Below are 25,755 nucleotides of genomic sequence, written 5' to 3' on the forward strand. Positions count from 1 at the left end.
TTTGGAATGAGATTTTAGTTGGGGTACAAAAGGTTACAAAAGTGGAGAACTTTACATCTAAAGGGAGCGGTAGCAGTATGTAGAGTACGCATTGAAGAACGTAACTCTTTGCTAGCGTTTCAAAATAGTTCTAATGTTCAGCTTAAGAAAGGTATTCATAGGTACTCCCTCGCTTTGGCCTGAAAGGGCTTTGATTTCACTTATATACGTATGTATGGAATCAGAATTAAATTAAAGGCACGCAATGCATGCTGAAGCAATGATGTTTAACAGTGGACGTTGCAAAAAAAAGTATAGTAAGTTAAAATGTGCTTGACAAAAGAATTTTCGAATAGAGTTGATTATAAAACATTCGAGTGTGTCTTTATTCAGTGTGTGTGCATCGATAACCAGAAGCCAGCCATTAGCTTCAGTAACAGTTCTACACTGACAATAGGCCGTGTTTACTGCAATGGTGGCAGCGGTGGGATAAAATCCAAGTCTTGGTGGAACTAGAAGTTTGAATCAGTAGCCTAAATGATCAAGGAGTTCGGAAATCCTTGGCTGAGATAAGTAATTTTTGTTGGCTAGTTGTTGGGATAAGCATTTTCATAATTCAGTTTCCGAGATTAGCTGGGTTGTTGTGTCACAACAAAGAGCAATAGTTATGCCCGAATCGTTGGCGGCCGTCAAAGCAAAGATTGGGATTCGTGGCTAGCGCATCCCGAGGATTGCGCGACAATTATCGGGTGGAACGCCGAACAGAAAGAACAATTCCCTAGCCGTTCGGTTGTGCGAAGCAGCTCTACTCCAACTACAAAACTTACCACTGGGCGGGAAAACTTACGTCGATCTTAATTTAAGATCGTCTTAAGCCCTGGCCAAACGGACTCGCAAGTAGACGCAAGTTGAATACTTGGGTCTACTTGCAACTCCGTTTGGCCAGGCCTTCCGTACACTTGCGTTGACTTGCGATGACGTGCGCTCACTATGGTCGAGATTAAATTTGCACGCAGGTCGAAGAAAGTTTTTCACTGTTTGGCCACCCAACCCAAGTCAACGCAAGTTGAGAGATGTCCATTAACCTATTATTAGCCAATGAAATACAAGCTATGTCTGACATGAAGTGTGTTTTTTGCGACTTGCGTGTAGTAGCGAGGAAGTTTGCGAGTTCGTTTGCCACACAACGCAGGTCTTTACGCAAGTTCCACTTGCGCTACTTACGAGTCCGTTTGGCCTCGGCTTTATGGAATAAATGTGGGTATTACGCGAGAAACTCATCCCAAATTTATTATACGGTCGAGGACGTATGACCGGTATCCACAGTATTTCATCTAACACAGCAGTTTATGTTCCTGGGTTAGTTTGGTGACAACCTGTGTATATGTTGGTGGATACTGGGTCCGTGGTAAACTAAGTGCATCAGCGAGGTATGGAAAAATAAAAATAGGAGTTTACATTGGGCGTTTTCAGGGACCAATGGTACATGTATCTGCAAATGACAGCCATTAGATATAAAGAAAATATCTGGACTGGAAATCTCTGTTAATGGGGCGAGTGTTGTTCATCCAGTGTTGGCGGCCGCAAGTCGAACAATATGACCGAGTTCTGGTGCAGCCTAAACAAAAGATGGTGCCACTCCGTGTTTTCAACATGTCACTTACTACCCTCTCCCAGAACACTTCTGTATGTACCTTCACTTAGCTTGAAGGTAGTTCCCTGGTAAGGTAGTTCCTAAGAACGGATGAATGAGTTTGAAGATGAATATATTTGGCGCTAAAGACGATTGTCACATCGAAATAAACGCACCACTAGATATCCTTGAGGACTACATCACTAGAGAGCAGCATTACAGTGTCAATTTACACGCCATAGTTAACTGCAATTTAAAGTCCATTCAGGTTAGCTTCGGGTATCCTGGAAACATACAGGAATCCAGGCGTTAAGATAAAGTGGGTTCTTTGATTTCGGAGACAACGAAAACATTTTGACATCACCAAAGAAAATTGTCAGTGATACAGAAATCCCCCTCTCTAGCAGTGTGTGGTTGTTGTTGTTTCTATGCTAACTCAACTTTGTATTGATATCACGTTAGCTTTTTTATTGACTTTTTTATTGAATTATTATCTATTTTAAGAGGTGTTTTTTTTTGCCACCAGTGTAAATTTACGTCTTTTAGGATTAGTTTTAATTTTTACGATATAAAGTGCACTTAATCATTTCATGGAAAATAATATTATTATAATTATTATTATTATTATTATCGTCAACTGCCACGCGATAGAAATCTCGAGCTCATAATCTAATCTAGTGATGCCAATGACCATTCTAGAATAGCAAAGAATGCTAATGACTATGCTAGAATAGCAAGGATGCTAATGACTATACTAGAATAATAAGGATGCTAATGACTGTTCAAGGGTTGCAATGATGCTAATGACTATACTAGAACAGTGACAATGCTAAAGTTTATAGTAGAATACCAACGATGCTAGAGATTATACTTGATTAGCAATAATAACAATGACCATAATATTAGAATAGCAATGATGCTAGCGCCTATAAAATAGAAATGATGCCACTACTAGAACAGCAATTGTGCTTATGACTGTTCAAGAGTTGCAATAATGCTAATGATTATACTAGAATGGCAATGATGCCGATGACTATACTAGAATAGCAATAAGGACAATGACTATACTAGAATAACAATGATGCCAATGGCTGTACTAGAACAGCAGTGATGCCGATGACTATAATAGAATAGGAATAGTTCGTATAGTGTGATCGTCCGGGTGAGAGTAGTTTTGAAAAGAACTGCTGTTGGTGACTGACATTTTGACAACCTGAGTGGAAGTCATCTTCAGAGTCAAGTGAATTGTGTTTATCAGTCGATGATGTTATAAGCCTGGTCCGTTGAACGTGATTGGTCAGTTTAGCCATGATGGTATTGGCTGGAAGACTCGTGTAAAATTTGTCACCAGTCATTGGTCGGTTTCGATCCGTCTATTGTTAGTCAAATTGGTCGGATTTTGGTCCGTCTATTGTTAGTCAAATTAAGTCGGCCTGTTAGAAGTTTGTTTGTCGGTTTCGTCTCCGCCGTGGATAAGTCGTTTGTAAGGCGCCGGTAGTTGTTGACATCTGTGAAGAGGCGTCTGAGAATAGCAATGATGCCAATGACTATATTAGAATAGCGACGACGCTAAAGATTCCAGTAGAATAACAAAGGTGTTAGTGACTACACTAGAATAGCAATGATGCTAGTACCTATAAAAGAATAGAAATGATGTCAATGACTATTAAACAATTAGATTATGAGCTCGAGATTTCTATCGCATGATAGTTGACGAGGGCGCAGCCCGAGTCAGCTATCACGATTAGAAATCGAGAGCGAATAATCTAATTGTTTTGGTATAAATTTACTAGTCGTTCAAAACGTTATCGAAATCCTCTTGACAAGACACCTCGAAAAAGCCAAGAAGCGGCCGTTATTTTGTTAGCAAGGGCACACTGCTATGCTACTCACTATCTATCACAGAATAGATAGTGGGTAGCGTAGCCAATCAGAGAACAGCATTCGTGATAGAACGCTAGTGAATTTATACTAAACTAGAATAGAATGACACTAGTGACTATACTACGACAATATTGATGATTATGATTATACTAGTAAGAATAACAGTGATGCCAATGACTACATTAAAATAGCAATGGCACCAGTAACTCTTTGTTCACTTTCATGACTCATTTAAAAGAAAACAAAATTTGTACGCGTTTTCCAAGGAAATAGCGGTCGGACCCATATGGGTCATATGCGACCTCTCACCCGAAACCGTTCCTTACGTGTTAGATTCCTTTATGGAGTGAACTATAGCTGAGACACTCCTTGAGATGCGTAACGGCTTAATAGAATTTGTGTTATTTTCTCGTCGGTGTCTCTTTAAAACCTTGGAGGTGCAGTAAAACTATCATTATCACAAATATTGCTTCCGTCTGTTTATTATGATTTAATGATTATTATGTTATTTCTTTTTTAATAATTATACTGTATTTAATTATATTGTTTTTATTTGTTAATATTAATAACATATAGATTTAGCCAAGCCTAAACGCGGAGCTCCTGATTAAAGAATTAACCATAAATGAAAAGAGGATATTTTTTCCTGGATCAGAAACTCAAAAATGATCAATTGGGAGCATATGATTGTTCAGAGTTCACTAGTTTTTCTAGTTACATTTTAACAAACCATCCTAATGAGTGTTCCCAAGATTGTAGAAATTACGCACGCAATGTATCAGGGACTTTCCAAGAGACGATTGTGCGAGGAATATGTTGGAGGAAAAGTCAACAACGCGTCTGGGTTTAATTTGCGCTGAAATTTTGCCTTTGCATCATGTACTCCCCCCCTCTCCCCAAGAGTAATAACTTGGCTTGAGCACACGATCAAATGAAAAACCCAGTACCTGGTCAGGGGTCACCTTCAAAAAAAGAGCCCGCGATATGACCACCTGCGATATGGTCACTTGATACTGGTCAGCGGATACCTTGTTTTCACAGCTGTCATTTAATTACAACATGGATGTCCGATATCAAAGATGTACCTATGGTAATGGTGTTACTCTCTCTCGGACGAACGGACCTACGTCCGTACGTCCATACGCCTGCACGCCCGTACGGATAGTTACGTGACAACCAAAATTTTTGAGATCGATGGGCTACCAAATTTTCTAAGGTATGGGGCTCCGCTCACACGCCTTCGGCGCCCAGGGGCTCCGCTTTTATTAATTTCCTTACTATGGCAATTTATCGTTTATGAAAACAAAGCCTTTCAACTGTACTCTTGGAATGGTAATTTAACCACGCGTATCTTCTACACACTAGCATTTTTGCTTTTTAATATCTCACTAATTATTTCCTCTTCCCAATCTTGTGTCGTCTTAAATTTGTCATAATCCACCAGGTTCTTCTTTCTCAAAGCGGCTGGTAATTGCTTGTTCTTCATGTTGTTGATCTTTACGAGAATCAGTGACGAATCGCCCTCATCCAATCCTCTCTGCACAGCCATGTGCAGCTCCTCTCGACAAAAGTTGCTGGCGAGGTAATTCTCAGACAAGACAATCAACACTTGACGGCTGCCGTACACACTGTCGGCCATGTTCTGGACGATGGGTCTTCCAATTTCAAAGTCGCGGCTGTGGATGCTGTAGTCAATCGAGTGCTTTTCAAGAATTGAAATGAGATTGTCAGTGACCCAACCAAAGTCCTTTGAACTGTGGCTGATAAACAGTCGGTTTATCAAATCTTCTTTGCTAAGGTGATCTGTCAATGAATGGTGCGCCAAAAAGGATCAGCTTGTCAGCAGCGAAGACTCAATGAACGCTAAATTATAACGCCAAATTGGTCAAGCTTTTGTGTGAGCGAATTAAAAAAATGCGTAATAACAGCCACCCACTAAGTTCCACACTTCAATAAGAAAGCAAACTCTGAAAGGAGTTGACCTACTTTTACCTTGGACATACTTTTGCACTTGGAATCTAAGTCAATTAAGGCTTTTTGGAAACGCTTATGCCATTGTGGCCTCTGAGGTAAAAGCTTTTTGGACTTTTCAAGCAATCGTCTGTTGCGTGACGAGTCCAAAGAACTTCTGTTTATGGCACTGAAAAGAACCGGGGGTATTGGTACCATTAAATTGAACTTACAGTTTGGTATGTTATAGGATGATTTCCATCTCTTCTTGACACAAAATTGCACGGAAACCATGAACAAGACGGTGACACTTGCTGCTGATATGATGATGATTGGTAGAAGCCACTCTCTGCGACGTTCTGTGGATTAAAAACCAGTCATGAAAACACACGAAAAAACATTTCTTATGGCACGAGTAGATTCTTTCTCTCCCTCTGCGGGGGGGGGGGGGGGGGGGGGGGGCGGAACATCTGGCACATTATACAAAGATCCCTGCTCTATACTTACCAAAAATGTACAGAAAGGGTGTTCATGGTTCGATTGTCCTTGATGTAATTAGGTTTCAGACCTCTGAAATGTTTTCAAAACATCGTATTCTAGGTCTTTTTCAATTGAATCACCCCCTCCAAACACACTACTTTTTTGTCACTAGAACTTTTATAATAGAACGTTGAGGGTGAGGCCACTGCTCCTTTCCAAAAGTTAACACAAAATGAATCGCCTGAAATATCTCTCTAAACAAGCAACCTGCGCTGACTCTCAAATGCATAGGTGTACTAATACCATAAATGTCTTAAAGTGTTACAAAAATGCATTTGCTTCAGTAGAATTTGCAAACATGTAAAAAGATAACTGTCATTCATTGTTTTTATCATATGAGGCTCAACTTATGAAAAACTCATAAGGTCATTTAATCTCAGTTGAGCTTAAGCTTTGGAATAAAATGTTCTAAACAATGAAAAAATGAGAGCGGAAAATGAGAACTAATCTGGCAAAAATGTTAAATTACTGCAAAGGTTACTTCATGTAAACAGACGCGGGGTGACACTGTCTAACTCTGACCTGAACCCAAATTAGATGACGGACGTGTTGAAGTGGTCACACTTTCAGTCACTTGCGCTGTTGGAAAGAGAACCAAAATTAGAAAAGTACTGGCGACTACTGTAGATTTTTCACTTGTCAGTTGGAACAGACCAGAACGTAGACGACTTTCTACACACTGTAATAATGCTCTGCTGCAATATATTGTGTTCCACTAGCAGGCGGTCAGTTCAACTTATAGTTTAACTTATCCATGCACAAAGTTGGGTTTTCCGTAAATTCCGAGGTTCCGACGAAGAAACGTGAAGTGCAAGACTCACCCAACAATCAGCTGGATTTTTCGCTCAGTGTTAACGTCTTCAGCCAAAGAGGCTACTGAAAATATTCAGGTCGAGATTGAAAATTTTATTCGAATTCCAATAAAAAAGTCGAACACTTTGAAACAGAATTAATACACATGCAATTTCCACGTACGCCCTAAGTGAGTTCCAAAGTCATTTTTTATCCTTTACCGGGAAAATTCCCTAAGACACAGCAAGGATTCTTAAAGGTGTTCATCCTTCTTTTCAAGCGCTGGCGTTGAATTAAGAAAACGCCGGAAGCCATATAATTTGAATAATACAACTAACTGAAACTGTGCAATAGCACTCAAAGAGAGTTTCGAAACGGAACAATCCTTTAAGTAGCCTGATACTTTACAACTTTCTCCATAGATTTTGAAGAAAATGTCTTATCTATGCGATCTTAGAGCGAAATCTGATTTTTTTTTTTCGCCCAAATGGTAAGTAGCAATGCTGTCAGCATTAAGCGTGCGCGCTTTTATTAGGCGAAGTAAGATTAGGGTTTGGGGTTTAGAGTTTAGGGCTAGGGTTAGGCATGGTTTTGAAAGAAAAACTACACGGATTCTGTTGCACCACTTCTTTTTTTAACCAAGCTCTTACCCGTTTGTGATTGAACAAACACTTTCAGGTAAATACCAGCTACTCGGTTTTTGCAGTTCCACGTGCAGCTGTAATTTCCCTCGTCATCTTCCGTCACGTTAAAAATAGAGAGGATGGATTGTAGTTTACATTTGCTGCGCATTTTCTTCTTTTTTATTTGGTACTTTGCATTATTTTCCAAGGGGGCAGTTTCATTGTGCCAAATCAACTGTGGACACGCGCCGTCTACATCAGACAGGCATGTCAGATTGACAGTAGAAAAAGTCCTTGCAAGGACCTCCGGAGCAGAGACAATGGTCGGGCCTTTTGGCGTTGGACCTGAGTAAAATAAAAAGTTCGCGATGATTATTACACCGTTACAACGTTACACCCACTCCACTCCAGTCCACTCCACTCCACTCCACTCTACTTAACTAAGTTCATATATGCGCAGTCTCAGATTTCTTACATCAGTAACCCCTAAGTGGTTATGGGTTTCTGCTTACACTCATATATATACTCGATTGAAGCGGAGGCCTGTCGGTCAGAAATCCTGTTTTTCGCACAGCACTTATACGTTCCTTCCAGCTCTTCACGTCCTGGAGGAAGACTAAGTCTGCTATGAAGAGTTCCCTCTCCATTTTCCCGCCTCTTGTCCACTGAATGATAAATGCCTTCAGTTCCATTCGTGATTATTTTGTCATCCTTGTACCAATAAACTTCGAGAGGCCATCCCGAGAAACGGCATTCCAAATCCGCTGGTTTTTTTCCTTCGGTGAAAAAATCTGGAGTGCTGGAGAACCAATAAACTTTTGGTGCATCTAGAGTGGAGAATATTTTTTACAAAAGTCAGTGCATGCGTAAAAGAAATATGTGAATATGAAAGTATTCATTATATATCAAGAGTTATATATGCCATAAAGGCTAATTTCCATATGATCGTTACCATGACTACGATTGCTGCGCTCCAACAAACGGCTGAGCGATCCTTACGGCTACCTGTTCCTATCACTACCACGATATCGCTGCAAATTAAACTGCCCTGGAGGACTTAGACGAAGCAACGGCGCACTACACTCAGAATTTCTAGTATATTTTTCATCGCAGTGATCGATAAAATCTGTAGAGCGTGGTTTCCATATTATGCCGCAGCGATCACTATGATTGCTGAGGTAGAACTGAGGTCTATCTCCGTTCACCATGGCTACGGTCGCCGAAGAGATCGATCGCTACAATTTTTTTCGCAGCGATCGTAGCGATCGGATGGAAACCAGCCTTAAATGAGCTACGTCATGGTTTGCAAATCTTGAAAAGTTTAGTTCGAATTTTTTGAGTTTGTCGTTTGTAACAGTCCTATCCTCTCCATCCTTAACAACCCTTGTTACTTCATGGTTTATTATTATCTCTTTGGTATTTTTCTATCTTGGCAAACTATTATTTTCAAGTTTCCTCCAATTTAAAGGTAGTTCTGTATGTGGGCAAACTAACTCAAAATACCGTGACAGAATTCTTTCACATATTCAACTGTTAACCTATTGAGAATTTTTTGAAACCTCAAAGAGATAATGAGACAACAGTGTCAAAATGTACCATTTAACCGTACTGCCTGCTGTACAACCACGTTTCACCAGATCCAGTTAAGTCAGAAGTTGCGGCATGACAGGAACTTGGCCTGGCCATCCCTCACTCAAAGTTTCCAATCAGCTGCCAAACCATAATAAGCTGAAAAATGTATGTCACTGTTGCCAAGAGTGGTGACTTATAAAAACATTTCTATTTGGATCTTAGTTTTCAAAGGCAATAGACAACATGCGTCGAGCGAGAAATGCTAAGAGTGCAATCCCTTTTGTTGCAGAACTAGCCCACTGAAACCCTTTGTTTGGAAGAGATTTATCGATGACATATTTTCTTTGTGGAACATTCCAATGGAAGAAGTTTCCAATTTTGCTAACTTCGCTAACTCGTTCCACCCTACGATCAAATTTACTTGTGAAATGTCATCCGAACGCGCTGTTTTTCTCGACACAGAGGTACATGTATTCAGAGGACCTTGCTTTTCAACTCTCAAAACTCTCGATTCACAAACCCACTTCAAGCCCACTGAAACTTTTCAGTATACACACTTCTCATCCTGCCACCCGTTCAATACTAAAAAGGGTTTTATCAAAGGAGAAGCATTACGTCTTTTAAGAACCAACTCATTCAAAGAGAATTTTTATAAATACAAACGAGATTTTGAGCAAAGACTCTGTAACAGAGGCTATCCCACGGCGCTCGTTCATAAAATCTTGACTGAAGTTCAGCTCTCAGACAGAACAGAAGCTCTTCGTAACAAAACAAAGAAGGCGAAAGAAATTTTACCGTTTGTTACCACTTATAACCCAGCCACACCGAATCTTAAAAGGATTCTCATGAAACACTAGCATATCATTCAACGGCAGCCTAGACTTGCACATATCTTTAACCAGCCATCGATGGTGGAAAAATCACTCAAGGACATTTAGTCCGCGCAAAACTTCCTTCAATCACGCCGCAATCAAAAAATTGTAAACAAAGAAGCACTTTCAAAAGGTTTGTTTTCAAAGCAGAGGGAAATTTACATATGATCTTTTTCTGCTAGCAACACGCTCAGCCTGCGTTCACACATCTCTGTCCGCAACTCAACTGAGCCAATAAACCTAAGCCTTGATCATTTGCTAAGCGCTCCTCCATTTACACTTCAAACCTTTCAGTTGATCATTCATAGCGAACATAGAAGCTGAGGACTCGAAGACTTTATTTAAATACTGGAAGCTAAGATAAAAACAAGCGAAGTAGCACCTACATGTGAAGTGTATATTGGTACAGTCACATGACATAGTGTCGCTTTCCTTCGTTGAATTTAACTGCAGCAATACCAAGTCTGGTGAACCAGTACTGTTCTGGAATTTTTTCTTCGCTTGTCTCCATGTCATTCCTAGCTCCAGTCCTCGTGTGATGATCGAGCAGTTGCGAGTGATTTTAGAGTCGGGATCTACTGTGATGGGATTTGCGTACTGACACCCTGGTGGGCAAAAGGATGAATTTATTTCACACTTCACGTCAGTCGCAGATGAGGCATCTGTTCAATAAAATAACAACCCAACAACATTAAATGAGCTTATCAATTTGTCATTGATAAACCAGAATAAAGTGTCTATGGAAGAGAATGATTGCTTGCAAGGGGGGCTAGCATTCATCATCAGCTGATCATATAATTATTGACCAGAGAAAAGCTCGTCGAGAGCTAGCGCCTATAGTTAACGTAGCGATCGAGTGAAGGGAATAATTTCTTTCTTATCTTATCTCGGAGCAATCGAGAGATTTTCAAATTTTCCTACTAATTATTTCCTAAAAGAGATGAAAATATTTTCCTGAGGTATTTCTTAAATAGAGGGAAAAAACCTGCTTCTATTTGCTAAATAAAACTTCAGAAATATAACATCACTCCACCCTACTAAAAGTTTTACGTATCTCCTCTTCTAACACTATGGTTAGCACTTTGTTTCAATAAGTAAGTGCTTTTCACCCGTTATGCCAAAGTTTCATATGACTCATGTGTCACATTGGATTTGGCCGCTGTTCTTTCCAAATTCGAGAATTATTATAACTGTTTAAAAAATGAAAGGAATAAGATTAAAGTTTTACAAATGGCTTAATTTAAAAAAGCTCAGGAAAAAACGAAGATCTCTTTTAAACAGAGGCGTTTGATGTCTCAACAGTTTCTATTTTTTTTCATGCACAGATTACTGTGCAGTAAGACCTCAGAATTCTTTTTGGCATGAGGATAATGGAAAAATTTTGAGTAAAATCAAGAGTTGCAGAAGCCTCTCGCTTACATACTGCGATGTTATTGTTGGGTCTTTTGAGGAGGAGATGGATCTATTTAATTATATAGTAATTTTAGGAAAATCTTTCTCGTGGACTTGTCGATGTAAAGAAACATTACCTTCCTTGAGTCACTTCATAAGAATTTTGCTAATTAAATATGAAACTGAAAAACACATCCATTTCAAATCGGATAAAAAGAATTTGTTTAAGGAAAAATGGAAGATTTTTGAGGAAAATATTTTAACTAATAACTAAAGTGGGACAACGCTATTGTTAAGGAAAATCGTAAAGTTAAATAAGTATGTAGAAAAGAACTGACAATATTTATTTTCTTTATTAATTCAATATGGTGTCATTGTTAACTTCTGGAAAACAAACTTTATTCATTCTCCTGTAACGTAATTGTTGAAAAAAGAATTGTTATTGTTGTAATTGTGGTAATAAATAAAAAAAAGGAAGACCTCAGAATTGTAGTGGTCAGCGGTTCTTACGGGCGCATGCTCGTATCAATAAAACGTGTTCTGTGCATCCGCCATCTTGGGTGTCTTGTTCTTTACACTTCCTACACTTCAAGAATGAAAACATTACGCAAACAAGTGTTATCTGAAAGTGTTATCTGGAACAATAGGCTTATTAAAATAGATGGCAAAAGTATTTACTACCACAACTAGGTAAAAGCTGGAATTATCTTTTGTTACCAGATGCTATTTGATCGATAAGAATAATTTAGAATCATACAACAGTGCCAAATGTAAAGGATTGATACATACAAATTTTTTAACCTGGTCAGGGATTCGAAGCGTAATTCCTGTCCACTTAAAAACTTTGAATATAGAAGAAAGTGAGATAACTTCACTGAAATTTCAATGTGGGGAAAAAATCTTTGATCCTGTAAGATGTAAAAGTAAACAATTTATGAACTGCTCATCTCGCAAAAGACAATGGTCCCTGGGAGTTTTACTAAACTCAAGGACGATTTTGATTTAGATGATATAACTGTTTCTAAGGCCTTTCTTAATTTGAAGGCTGTATCATCTGAAACTTTCATTAGAAGCTTTCAATTTAAATTTTTAGATGACATTATCTACACCAAAATAGATTATGTCCGAAGTCACTCCTTAGGGGTGTTAAGCACCCCATTACCCCCTACACCCTTACCCATACGCCCTGGCGCAGAACTGTCTATATACTACTACTTCTTACTCTTGACATTAAACAATGCCCAATATATGCCTCTTAAAAATTCACTTGCAGAAGCTTTTTCAAATAATTTTCTCAAACTCATCAAGTTTAAACAATGTAAATCATAACTGTGATGGTGTTTGGATATCTGATCTTATTTGGCATAGATGTTGTAATTTTAAGTCGCCTTTTTCTTCTAACAGCCACTTGAAGATTAATATTGAATCCAGAAACAAACATGGATGAACTGTTCTATCCAGAAATTATTATGCAAACTACTAGTCAATCATCAACATATACTTTTAACATCACAAGGATCTACATGTATCAAAAGAAGCATGCAGACTGTATGAACAATATGTTTTTATATATTGTCTTTACTGCATTTACAGTAACATTTTATCACATTTTGTATCATCTTAAAGCTAGCAATCAACGAAAGACCCTACATCCTGTATGCAAATTGATTATTCTTATTCCACTTGACAATATTTCTTTCTAGTCATGACAAAACGTATTCAGAACTTCAGTGGAATCGACACCATTGACAAGGTGTCTATTTGGGACCAACTGTTGAATTCTCAGTTGCTGACTTTATTATGTAACTGGCTTAGATATGGCAGCAAACCCTCTTGACAGTACATGTACAAGTTAATTTGATACTGTAAACAGTCTTCAATAAAATTAATAACAACTTACCTATGTTGATACCTAATAATCAATGTTACCTTATTTATTGAAATGTATACCTTTATATTTCTAGTGATGGCCTATTCACTTGTAGTACTTTAACTCCCGAATAATGACGTTTAAAACTGGCTTTCAAACTGAATGGAATGAAAGTAAATCTAAGCCCACACAAGTACGCTTTGCGGACCTATATTTATAATTTGGAAGCATTGTAAAATAAATGCATGTAAATAAGCTAAATTAATTTTAATTTCCCTGTTGTTTGAATAATTTATGGCAATATACAAACATTTCAAATTAAATCAAGATATCTTAAATTTAAAATTTTTGTCACTGTGAATATATTTTTTATTACTCTTGTTTGATATTGGTTTTTATTGTGATATCTTCACTAATATTCATGCTACCTTGCTGGTATTTATTGTTATTATTATTCTTATAGTAGTAACTGTTCAGTGTTGTGGTAATTCTTTCTTTAATATTATTAAACTCTCAATTAGCACGCGCGCTGTGATTGGTCAATTTAGAGGGCCGTCTTCTGCTGTATGATCCGCTAAAATTTAAAGCTGTTTTTGTTGCCAAAATGGTTTGTGATTTATCGCCAAGTGTTCTTAACTGTTTAGTTAGTAAAAGTTTAAAACTTTCTTTTACTCCGAAAATTGTGTATTAAAACCAGCGAAGGACTTTAGAATCTCTTAACAACGATTTCAAATTGACTCGTTTTGCTTTAGAGATGCGTCAGGTATTTGAAGCCGTTCCGCGTGAATAGAAATCGTTCCCGAACCCGTCAGACACACAGTAGAGATATAATAAATATCTTATTAACATCGTTTTGTCGGTCCGTATTGTAAGGTACGGATCCTCGTTTTTTCCCTTCGATTTATGTCCCGCGCGCTTCGTGCTTGGGCCATAAATCGATGGGGAAAAAACTTACAGTACGGCCCTCGAACTCGGTTAGTAAGAGTTATGTATTTTTTTTTAATGGTTTGACATCTGGCCCGCGTTGTTCGAAATCCGGTTTAAGTTTAAGTTTAATAATAATATGTCATGCTAGTACAAGCAAATAAATCACAGAAATTACAAAAAGTACATGACTGGAGAATAATAGGTTAGCGCTAACCCAGGTAACATATATATTTTCTTGTGTAGTTTAAGATGAATCAAACTCAAAACTGAAAGACAAACAACATAATCAGAAAACTGGACCGAAAAGTTACAAAACTGAAAGTAATCAAAATTCTCTCTAATCCTGTGTTAGTTTAATCAGGCTTTGAACAACCCGGCCCTGGATATTTGAGACTGTGCATGGTGACTTAATTATGTACCAGTATTGGTACAATATTGGTTTATTGCAAGAGACATATGGTGAGACTGTTGCTAAGTTTAAATTTATATCCCTCGAGTGAAATAAAGTCTCCTCAAGTCCCCTAAAATCGCTTAAGTCGCCTTAAATCGCCTAAAGTCGCAATGTTTTTTCTTCCAATTTTGCTTAAGTCGCCTTAAGTTACGGCGACTTAAGGTCCCAGAGTAGGCCTAGATCATAAACATTAATATTCAAATGGCACTAAACAACGGAAACGCATCCGAAAACCAAAAATTTCAGATAATCCAGAAGGAAGTAAAGTTCGCGTAAAACAAAACTTCCAACAATTTAAAAGTTTCGATAAAAGAGGACGTGATAATCAAAATTAAACTGTATTTAAATTTAAAAAAACACGAACTAGTATAACCCTATTTTAAAACCCACTTTTCAATATGCATTAATAATTCATGTACTTGTCAAAAAGATCACTTGGAAAGACTGGGCGTTTTCTATTCGGACAAAAACTCTGGTTTGAAATTTCCTGGGGCGAATGGAACACAGTTTTCCGGTTGTCTGTGGAAAACGATAAGCCCGTTCCATTCGCAATTGTTGCCTCTTAAATTGAAAATAGCTGAATGACCCTGAATCTCCCGCACTTTTGCTCGCTTGCATGGAGTTATTCAGTGACTGCAAGGTTTAAACACAGGGGACCCGAACACTGTATCAGCAATAAAAAAAAATCATTTAAAATAAATTTACTGTTATTTACCTGTGTTCCTGTGTCTTTTTGAGCCATTTAGAGGGGATTTGAATAGAAGCGAACGCGGTTTACATTTCAAATATCATTTTGTCTGCTGCTTTATTCAGTGATCGGGTCCCTTCACGGTGGTTTCAATCGCAAATATAAAAGCAAACAGAATAATGTAACTTTAAGACCACAATAGCAGAGACGTTATACAAATCGCAACGGCAGCGAAAACATCGCAAAACAAAGGGTTTAATGCGTGGTACATTAAACCTGTACGTGTTATAAATCTTCGTACATTTCTTGACACACCACAGCAAAACAACAACGAAAAAAAAAAAAAAAGAACACCACGTGGCATATCTTTTTAATGGAAGTAAACACTTTTTTCGGCGTATTCAGCTGTAGCTAGCATTCATAGCAGACAGGTGGCAAGATCATAAAGTAGAATTTTAATCCATTTTCGAAGGAGAGTCGCCGTCATTTAATAGCGTGAGATGTCCAACTCACTGTGATCGCGGTCAAAAGAACTAGCGCTGAATAGAAAAAGAGGACAAACTCTGAGGTATGCCACCAAGTTCGAAACAATTTTCCCGGAAATTTCTGTTCCAGTTGATTTTCATCGTGGAATTTGTGGATTTTCTGGAACCTTTCCCAGGAAATTTCCGTACCACTTGTCCCAGTTTAGAACATTTCGGAATTTTTGGTTGAATGGAAAGCGTCCACTGTTTAGTATTTTATAGAAAATCTATGCATTTTGTTAAAATTGTTTTTTCAAAAAAGGAACAGAACGGAATATGCTTGCAACAGTTTAAAGAACAAACATTGTTATGGATATTACATTTCTTTTCGTATAAAATTTCGCCAACAACTCGAACAAATTTCCTTAAATGATATGAAACGTATTAAAAATAACCAGGAATTTTGTCTTGTCAAGGCAAGAAAAATGCAAACAAGTCCTCTTGACTGCAAGCAACAAAAAGAAAATTAATTCCTGGTTATTTTTCATTTTCTTCTCCCAATAAACAACAAAAGACAATTTGAGAAATGCAGCGGCGCATGAAATTTTAACAGCGTGATTCACTTCATACGTACCTTGAATCATAAGAAGAGACAAAGAACAAAACAAGAGGTATTTCACCAAACGAAGCTTGAGGTTTTTCTCCAGGTGTTGATTCTTCATGGTCCCAATTCCTGCCGCGATCTGGGAATTCGTGGTCATCACTTAGTTTTGCTGTTGCCCTGGTGTGTTCTTGAACAAGTTTACCCTGGTCTATCTTTTATCGCCGGTCAATATGTGCCTTCTCTTTACATGTAACGCGACTTGTTCAAATCTCGAGAACAGTCCTCAATGCTTGCAGCGAGGCGGGGAAAGGGCCAGATGTTAGTTATTTATGCAAAACAGGATATCATATATGAACTATAAAGCGCATGATATGATATCAGGAGCCATAATCGGGGACGGAGACCGTAAGTCTTGGGATCCGCGCGCACCTATGATATGGGACAATTTTTCTATTTTTAGAACAAATTGCGCCATCCTGACGTCATATATCCGCCCGGATCCACGCACATGTCGGGGGCTCTCGCGTGGATGTTGTCACGTTGCGTGATCAAATGATGAGAGTTGAGAGACCTTGAGGGATTATCTTGCGTATTTTTCACAGCGATGGCAGGGAATAAGGCAGGGAATACGAACCAGGGCGCCTATATGTAGTTTTATGCTCTGAGCCAACGGAAAAGGTGGGTTTTTCAGGGTCGAAAACAAGACTTCAATCTCGCGCTGGGAATGAATAATAAGATCTGGTCGCGCTAGTTGTAAGTTTACGCGTATGTTTTTGCGTTTGTTCTGACTTAAGAATATAGCAAGAAAACTCTCTACTCTGGTATCGAGTTAATTTGTGAGTTTCTCAGACAATGGTTAATTATAACCAAAACCTGTTTTGATGGTTTCTTATTGTTTCTGCTTGTTTGGTGAGCTTGCAAAAGTTTTCGAAAGGAAAGTCTGACGCGTACAATTAGCTCATTTGCATAGTGCAGCGCGTGCACTTTCAAGTCCGAGTCGGTGTTTTTAATTGTCAACAAATCTTGACAAAGATTTCATTCGTTATCTTTTGTGCTGAGATGCTGCAACAAATTTCACGAACGCAAAAAATGCTACTAACATCATATGGGTTTCTTCAACATAAGCATAGTGAAGTTTTACACTGCGAAAATGAAAATAAACAAGGAGTTTTGATAACTCGATCAACAAAATCGAAATCGTTATTCGAAGTTGATTAAAGAAAGCGTCAACGTAACTTTGCTGATTATTTCTGCTTTATTCACATATTTTCAGCTTAGCTTTTAGTATGTTCTCAAACATTTATCAATCTTAAACATATTAAAAAACCATAGAATTATTGTTTGAGTTCGCTGTACGTTTTCACACGAAAGTACGGCGCAAGTACAATTTGTCATGTTTACTGACTGTACAAAACAAGCATCGGCGGGCGCTCTCATTCATCGACAACAGAGAATTTGGTGGATTTTTACACGAATAAAACTGAGCAGTATCTACGGACGTAAAGTTATTGGGCCTTGATGAAACAGCAAGCGTTGCTTACAATTCAGGCGAAACTCAAACTGACCAAACTAGCAATTATTTTGTTTTACTTTTCAGTCGCGATAGACTGGCAAATTGCTCGCAAGCGTGTGGCAAGAGGAGCTAGGAAACTATGAAGTCCTAAAGCTCTGCTATATCTAAATATATCCAGCTAGTTTTTTGCTGTGTCATGGAAAAGCTGTTAATCTTCAACATATGTGAAATTTAAAGTGGAGTAATGTACAGTTCATGTAAAAGAAGCATCCGTCGGAACACAACTTGGTCAGCGATATATATAAGCTTGAAGCGGAACATACCTAAATTCGACACTGTCTTACTTCACTGAAACTGGAGCAGCTTACGACGAAAATAGTAAAGAAAAATTCCAACAGACGTAAACGCGTTGAGTTCTGGGCCAAAAACATGAAAAATTTCGGAATTTCGGACGCCATTTCCCCCGCGCGACATCCGCAAAAATCCTCGCAGCATGTACGCGCGTGTGCCGCAGGCGATGGCGCAATTTGTTCTAAAAATAGAATTATTGTCCCATATCATGGGGACAACCCCAATACTAGAAATAGCGCGCGCTTGCGGTCTCCGTCCCCGATTATGGCTCCTGATGATATAAGGATACCACGATATCATATAAACTATACGACGGTGACGCCGATAAACGCCGTGGATTTGAAAAAAAAAACAATTTACATTTTACCTACAAATCTTGTGATACTCAAAAGCCATTTCTTTGTCAAAACTATCTCGAAACTGGATATGGATTATAGCATAAAATTCGAAACATAAGCGTACGGGCCGGGGGGGGGGTGCTGCAGCCCCCCCAGTTTCAGAAATTTTTTTCAGTTTTTTTTTGAAATTTTCGGGCAAAACGCTAATAATTCGGGCAAAAGTACCCGGGAGAAAACATTCTAAAAGGTTGTCAAGTCCAGGGTTGTAGGCTACTTTCTCTGACGTTTGCCTTGTCAAAAGAGAATAGGCCACGTTCAATATATCAATATTCTAACATAGTGTTACTTTCGTAACTCGTTTTCTCCTTTGTTTTGTTTATATAACTAATACTTATTAACGATTATGTACATTTCTAAGTTTTTGCTATTCATGCTGTGATTGCTGTGATCAATGCAAGTTTCGTAATGTAACCTTTGGAATCATGTAATTAGAGACACCACATTTTCATCAGTTTAGTTACGCCATCTACGTTCTCGCTATTATTTTATGCTATCGCTGTCATCGCTATCGTGCTAAGCTATCGTTTCTACCATTGCTACCCTCGCAGGAGCAAGATCAAAGTAAGTCTGCACATCTTTAGTCGTAATCGCGTCGTTATAGTTTAAGATTTATGTTCCATCGGTATCCTTGATTTATGTTTTGTATCTTAGCTAGTATTAGCTTACATAAACCTTTTGTATCGTTTTGCTTTTAGTTCGAACCACACAATCACAACCACAACGACTTCACATCACAAGATCATCCCTATTTTGTTATCCTGATTTCTATATTATTGATTCATCGCTCCTTCGAATAAACGCTAACGATTGATTTTACTGTGACCTGGTTTCTTTGAATTACAATGTGCGTTCGAGTGGTTCAAGCTCCTGTTAAGCCCTAATCTACACGTGGCTTCGCTCCTGGAAAGTCACACATGGCTCCGAGGCTTTCTGGACAAACTTCTATATTTGGGGTTTTTTCCTTTGTATCCAAGTCTCTTTTGGGAATAAAGAGAGAAAAACTTTACAATTTTGACCCGAAAGCCTCGGAGCCATGTTAGAATATCGATATATCGAACGTGGCCTATTAAAGGGATAGTTTCACGGTTCGACGCATGTGCAAGCTGTGACGTAGCCGCACCCAATTCCATTGTTTATAAACCAATCAGATGCGAGTACATAACTCGTTCGTCTGATCAAGAATAAACGGTTCGGCCCGAATAACAAATTTGAATTCTAAATTCGCCATTTTCTGTCTAAATCCGCTTACATCTTCTGTAAAATTTCGGACATCAGTCATTCCGCTGGCCTTTTTGTAGCCGTGTAGCTACTCAAAGGCTATCCTTTGATTACACTTTCACGAATCTATAGTCTGGGATTTTTGAAATACATCTTTGTTGATACGAAAACGAAAATGTGCTTTGTGCATGGAGTCGGAACATACGAAAGGAATTGTAAGGAGAATTCTCACCTATACCGTCATGTTTTTGCGACTCACCACGAAATTTACAAAGGCAAATTTCCCGCAAGAGTGATTTGCACGCTTCCGATTGTTTTATAAACAATGAAATTGAACGATTAACGTTATAGCTTGCGCATGGGCCCAGCCGCAAAGCCCTCCCTTTAAGGTGGCTCCATAGGGTAATCATTTTTGTCGCTATACGCGCAACTGTTATGTTTTAAATGCTGTTTTTGCATTCGATTACATGTAATAAGCAATAAGCAATGATTAAATGTGTTGTACTATCATCTCTGTTAACATTTTGGGCTTTAGTCTTGAATTATAAATGTCTACCTTTGTTTTCGTGGTAGCTCTGAAAGGAGCCATTTTAAATGGCTCCACAAAGAGCCGTTTTAAAATTTTCTTGAACTTTTCGTACGAGAAGGAATTATCTGTTTCTTTCATAAGTTTCTGATTTTACTAGGCTGTCGATCGAGGTCATAGAGTACGCGAGGTTTCAAAGTAACTACTTTTGGAACTAGAAGCTTTGCTGCGTGTACCCAGGCAATCGGTACTATGATCAAATTTTTACCCCTCAATTTTTAAGGTGTATCACATAGAGTTCCATGAAAGAATAAAAATGCCGTTTACCGTTTTCAAATATCTGCATTAGTTCCGGAGATATTTAAGTTTGAAAAATGTGTAAAATATGCGAATAAAATGACTGATGACGTCATACACTCAACCCAATATTATATGATGTATATAAATAGAGCTATTTCGGTCAATTTACAGCAGAATCCATTGAAACTTGGTAGGCTAATAGTTCTACAGGAAACACACCTACGGCTATAAAAAATTCTGTTCCCATGGCAACTCACTCTTTTCCAGTCCCCACCAACTCGATTTCAATATGTTAGTGATTTTCAGCGGGAAAAACATTAAACGAGGCCAGGAGTTCGAGCTGACATATTTATATGCCTGCTGGATCGTGCATATGAGACACCATTAGCAAATATCAAAATGGAATGCCAAAGGTGGCCAGAAAGCATTTAATATTGGGGAGGTCTGGAACCCAGTATGTTGCCATGGTAACAAAATTGTTAAGCTCGTATGGTGGAGCACATTTAGTAGAGTCTTACTGCAAAGAATCAAACATTTGTGATATAAATTGGCTGAGATATCTGTCTTCATCATTTTGATCAAATTTTGGCTAATTTGCGTATTTTAAAAACTTGAATATCCCAGGAACAAAAAGAGACATTTGAAAAAAGTAACGACATTTTTCCTCTCATAGAGACTAACTGTTTATGTTTTAAAATGGCTTAGATAGGAGAGATGCGATTTTCGTCATAGTACCACTTTAAGCTCTTCTGCTTTTGATTGCATTTCTTGGAATCGATTAATAACTCATAACTCGTTTGCAAGTCTTTAGGGTGTGAAATGAGTCAAAGTCTTTATATCAACCTACAAACGTTTCAGTCTATTTTCCTTAGCCTTTGTCGTCGTTATTTGCGTTTCTCAAGCAAGCGAGACATTTTGAATTTCATAGTTATGGCGATGCGTGACATAGACCTACGAACGCGGTTGTCGAAATCATATGCTTATCTCGTGATTTTTAGCCCATTTAGAAGTTAAAGTATTAGGAAAAGTGCTTATGTAAATGCTTGTTTGTGCAATACAGATAATCAGTCGCCTAGATAGCCAAAGTAAGTTCCAGATGTTTACAATATTTTCCGGCCGCAATGTAGGCGTACCGCGAAGGTACACCAACATGGCGGTTCCATATTTGTCTCTGTAAATTTGTGCAAAATATTTCGACGATTATCTGAGCTTGGGAAAACGCACAGACCTAAAAATTCGAGGAGTGTCTTCTTTATTAATCTCCTATAACAGCACAATTTCTTGATTTTATCCAGATGAATTCGTAAACAAATTCTCTAACCTTTCTGCTCTTGTTGCTCAGACGTTCTTGAGCTCGTGCTGGGATTCTGCTTGGTTCACGATCACGTCTAAAAATACGAAGACGCTTCTGAGGATGCTTTTTATCAAGTTGAAGAGTTCATAGCCTCGGTTGATGGCTCCTTTGGTATAACATGATTCATGATTCACTCAAAATGTCCGCTCGTAAATTGATCTCTCGTAAGGTTTGCAGCTACCCGTTCCGAAAACGCTCAGTAACGTCCTTTAGTGTTGGTCTACCTTGAACGGTGTGTTCGTTTGTATGTGATTTCATCGCCCTAGAAATCATGGAATCCGTACAAACTTTCCTCGACGATAACCTCTGTAAATTCCATGTGCTGTACGCATGCACAGGTGGCGCATGCGCTTTAGAGACCAGACGGCGATTTGTGACTGAACGCGGAAAAAAAAATCGGAGCCGAAATTTAAACCCAGGCCTCACTGCCTGGGTAATGATAACAGTTTCATTAGACGTGAGAATTGTGGACGTTTTTGACCACTGAAAAATAAAGCTAAATAGCCTAAACTTAAATTGATAATTAAAATTTGTACATGATCCTCAATTTTTGATGACCACGCGCGTGTTTGAAGGGAACATGACTTTTTGTGACGTTATCAAAACGATTGTAACTCCTTAAGTAAAGTAATTTTTAAGTCATAATAAGTAATTATTATGTATTGTAAGTAAAGTTTGTAAGGCAGTGAAAGCATTTGAAATAATAATTAATAATAATAATAATGATAATAACAATAATGTAGTGTATTGTAAGTAGGTTAAGTATTGTGTCGTGTTGTAAGTAGAGTAAAGCAATGTAAGTAATTATGTGTTAAGCAATAAAAAAAAAAAAAACAACAAAAAAAAAAAACGATTGTAGGTTTCTTTACTTTTATCGTCTCTATTCCAACCAAAAACCAAAAATACCAAATTGGGTTTACATCGCGAGGTGGTCTGTTTTTCCGGAAATTCCGGAAAGAGCTGTTCTATTCGCCCATGGTAATTTCCTCTAAATTTTAACTGAAAGGTATGGTTGAAAGAAAGCTGTAGAGGTATATCCAAATGTTCGAAAATTTTGACTTAAATAGTCAAAAATCCATTTGCACTAAACCTTAATTACGACACATGAACTTTTATTATTCCGAGTCATTAATCTCTAAGACGTAGGTTGGGTAAAAAGATAAATGACATCTTAACTGCCAAATCTTTTGTGGTCTGCTGTCGATTTCGAAATCCTGTGATACAAAAACTGTGCAAATTGTCGCCCCCTCATTGGCTATTTTTTGTTCCATAATCAGCTGGAGAACAAGTCGATGAAATTGATAGCGTGCTCACAGGTGGGGCCCCACGTCAAGTACGGGGCCAATGAAAGTTATTGTCGTAGTGATTTTAAAAGAAATACCCTGAAACACTGCTTCGACCTGCTTCGCTTAAACTGGTTCGCTTCCACGTGTGAATTATCAGAAAGGGGAGATTAACATCGGAAGTGTTTTCTCACACATCACCCTCAAAAAGGGTGTCGGTGATTTTCCAGATGTGGTTTGGTTTTGGTTTCTACACCCTCCTAATGTTTTATGTTTTCAACGCAGACGTTTCCTTCTACTAAAGAGGCCATAACTTTGAAACGGATAAGAAATTTAACAAGGCCCGACACAATTTTCGAAAGAGGTTTCCTGGAACATACCTGCCGATTTTCAGCCAGTTCCGTCGGAAGACGCGCGTAAACGAACTAAGAATGTTCATCAGTCCTTATATGCAGTTTTGTTTTATCGAGAAAAAGACGAAAAACCTTTTATGAGATTGGTATGACTAGGTGTTAAAAATCCCCTCCGCACTGACAGATGTCGGCATCGGTCAGTTTACCACAACAATGACTTATGACAAGTTGAAATAAACAGACGTCTTACAATTCTGGCGCGGAAACCCGTCGCAATGAAATCGTCCGAGAAGCGACAAACTATGAAAAGCTTTATACAGGTTTGTATTTAAACTGCCGTGATTTCTTTTACTTAGAAGATTTCTTCGGCGGCATCGGTATTGTATTGCTCAAGTTTAGGCTCCTTCGTTCTCCTGACATTTTTTGAAACCGTGCTTCGTGAATCTCGAGGTCTACATCTGCGCTTGACTCTCTCGTTGTGGAAATTTCGGAATCACGTCCGTTCTCCAGCATTTTCGTGCGACGATCTCTTGCTGTAGCCTGTCCTTCAGCTCCATTGGCGGGACTACTGTCCTCGAGTTCCTTCAACCATTCTTCTTGGTTACAGTGCGACCGTGGGTCGCTCAGAGCCAAAGATCTTGGTCGACGCTGAACCTGTGGGTTCCAAGAGATTTTCGCCTCTTCGACCTCTTCGAAGACGAAAATGGGCAAGAAGGTTTCTTGTGTTTTCGTCCTAATGCTTGCGATGAAAGAACCAGATCGAGAACAGTTCGTTCGAAATATCACACCGCAACATGATTCGCTTTACATGTGACAACTGGCGGTGAATTTTATTTAGAGGTGTAAACGCGCCGTGAGGGGTTAATAAGATTCAAAATAGTTTTTCTCTTTATCTTAAAAAGCAAAAAAGCTTTTTTCCCCATTTTGCAAAATAATTATCTCAGTCTTAAAATTGAATTAAAATCGGCCGGCACAAAGCAAAAACTCATAGATTTTTATTTTTTTTTTCAAGTCTCCTGAAATTGTATGAGGGATCCCCTGTAGTGTAGGCTTCGCCAACGGCCTACTCTTTTTATTATTTGTTTGATAGCTTTTTATTATAGGGATAAAAATTGATGCCAGCTGAAATTGTGAGGCGTCTTTCATTTATTTGTTTAACCGAGAATTGATGGTAACGCCCAACCAGGGCCGAAGCTAATAACAGGCAAACCGACGCACTTGTCTCCGTCATTTTTTTTCGTTTTTGTTCTTCATCGTCATCATGACCCACCTAAATACCTAGGAAGAGAATTTAAACATGAAAATTGCCTCGTTCATTCTTTTTTTGTTCATGGGTACTGCCTTAGTCATAATTTTTTCTGGATATGGGCCTGCCAAAAATTCTTTGGCGACTATTGATATTTAATAGATCCATAAGGAGACAGTGAAGACAATGCTTTTTTTTCTAACCACTGGTTCAGGTGTATTTTGAATGTAGAAAGAGTGTAGACTCCCAAATATACCGGGATCGGAATCAAAATGAGAAAGAGGATATATATTCGACTTCCAAAAACGTTATGTTGCTAAATATCGCGAATCGGTACACAGTAGTTTATGTTTAGAGTAACTAACGATGTCCTTCGTCTAAGTTGCATTCGGTGAATGGGTTTATTGCTCGTTTCACCGACACATACCATCTGGACAGTGACTCATTATTATTCAAATGTCACCTGAACAACAGAGACTAGTCCAAATAACCTAAAAATTCAGATAATTGAAAATTTGGAAGGTCCGAGTCATCCAAAATTCTCAACAGGTAAAAGAGTGAATAATGGAGGACGTGATAACAGACAATTAACTGTAATCGAATCAACCCATTTTATTTTGTGGAGCCAAAGTTGGCGGGTGTCGAAGACAAATAAGTAAAGTCTAATATTTATTTGAGTCCATATGCCTTTAACATATTTTTGTCAAATTGATCAATTTGAAAGACTGTTTACTATTTTATAGCAAACCTAGGCATGTTGTAAATTCTTTTTAAAGCAAAAATGTGCAGGACGGAAATTTTGTAGGAGGTTTTGTTGAAAAGACTACCATAAACCTATGTAATTTGTGATACTAAAATAAAGACATAGTAATGTATGTGTATTTCTCTTAATTTTTTTTAAATTTTCTGAAATATCTGGAATGATTTTCCTCGTATGCCATGAAGTATAGTGGTATTTTCAAGAAATAACGA

General features: G+C 38.2%; 1 protein-coding gene across 2 annotated transcripts in view; it reads right to left on the bottom strand.

The window, feature by feature from the left end:
* Positions 1–463: 463 nt before the first annotated feature.
* LOC145486351 (uncharacterized) overlaps positions 464–25,755 on the bottom strand; it is a 30,286-nt gene continuing 4,994 nt past the window's right edge. The window contains exons 1-7 of one of the 2 annotated variants that reach the window (XM_081464991.1): positions 16,272–17,566; positions 10,232–10,507; positions 7,914–8,228; positions 7,429–7,746; positions 6,509–6,565; positions 5,680–5,805; positions 464–5,299 (exon numbers count right to left, since the gene is read on the bottom strand). In XM_081464991.1, coding sequence (XP_081321117.1) covers positions 4,851–5,299; positions 5,680–5,805; positions 6,509–6,565; positions 7,429–7,746; positions 7,914–8,228; positions 10,232–10,507; positions 16,272–16,398 — 1,668 coding nt within the window. In that variant the 5' untranslated portion in view covers positions 16,399–17,566 and the 3' untranslated portion in view covers positions 464–4,850. Of the gene's footprint in view, positions 5,300–5,679; positions 5,806–6,508; positions 6,566–7,428; positions 7,747–7,913; positions 8,229–10,231; positions 10,508–16,271; positions 17,567–25,755 lie in introns of those variants that run through there. The other variant, XM_081464992.1, reaches the window with a different exon arrangement.

This window comes from Orbicella franksi, chromosome 5 (genome assembly GCF_964199315.1).
Source record: "Orbicella franksi chromosome 5, jaOrbFran1.1, whole genome shotgun sequence".
In the NCBI taxonomy this organism is placed as follows: Eukaryota; Metazoa; Cnidaria; class Anthozoa; order Scleractinia; family Merulinidae; genus Orbicella; species Orbicella franksi.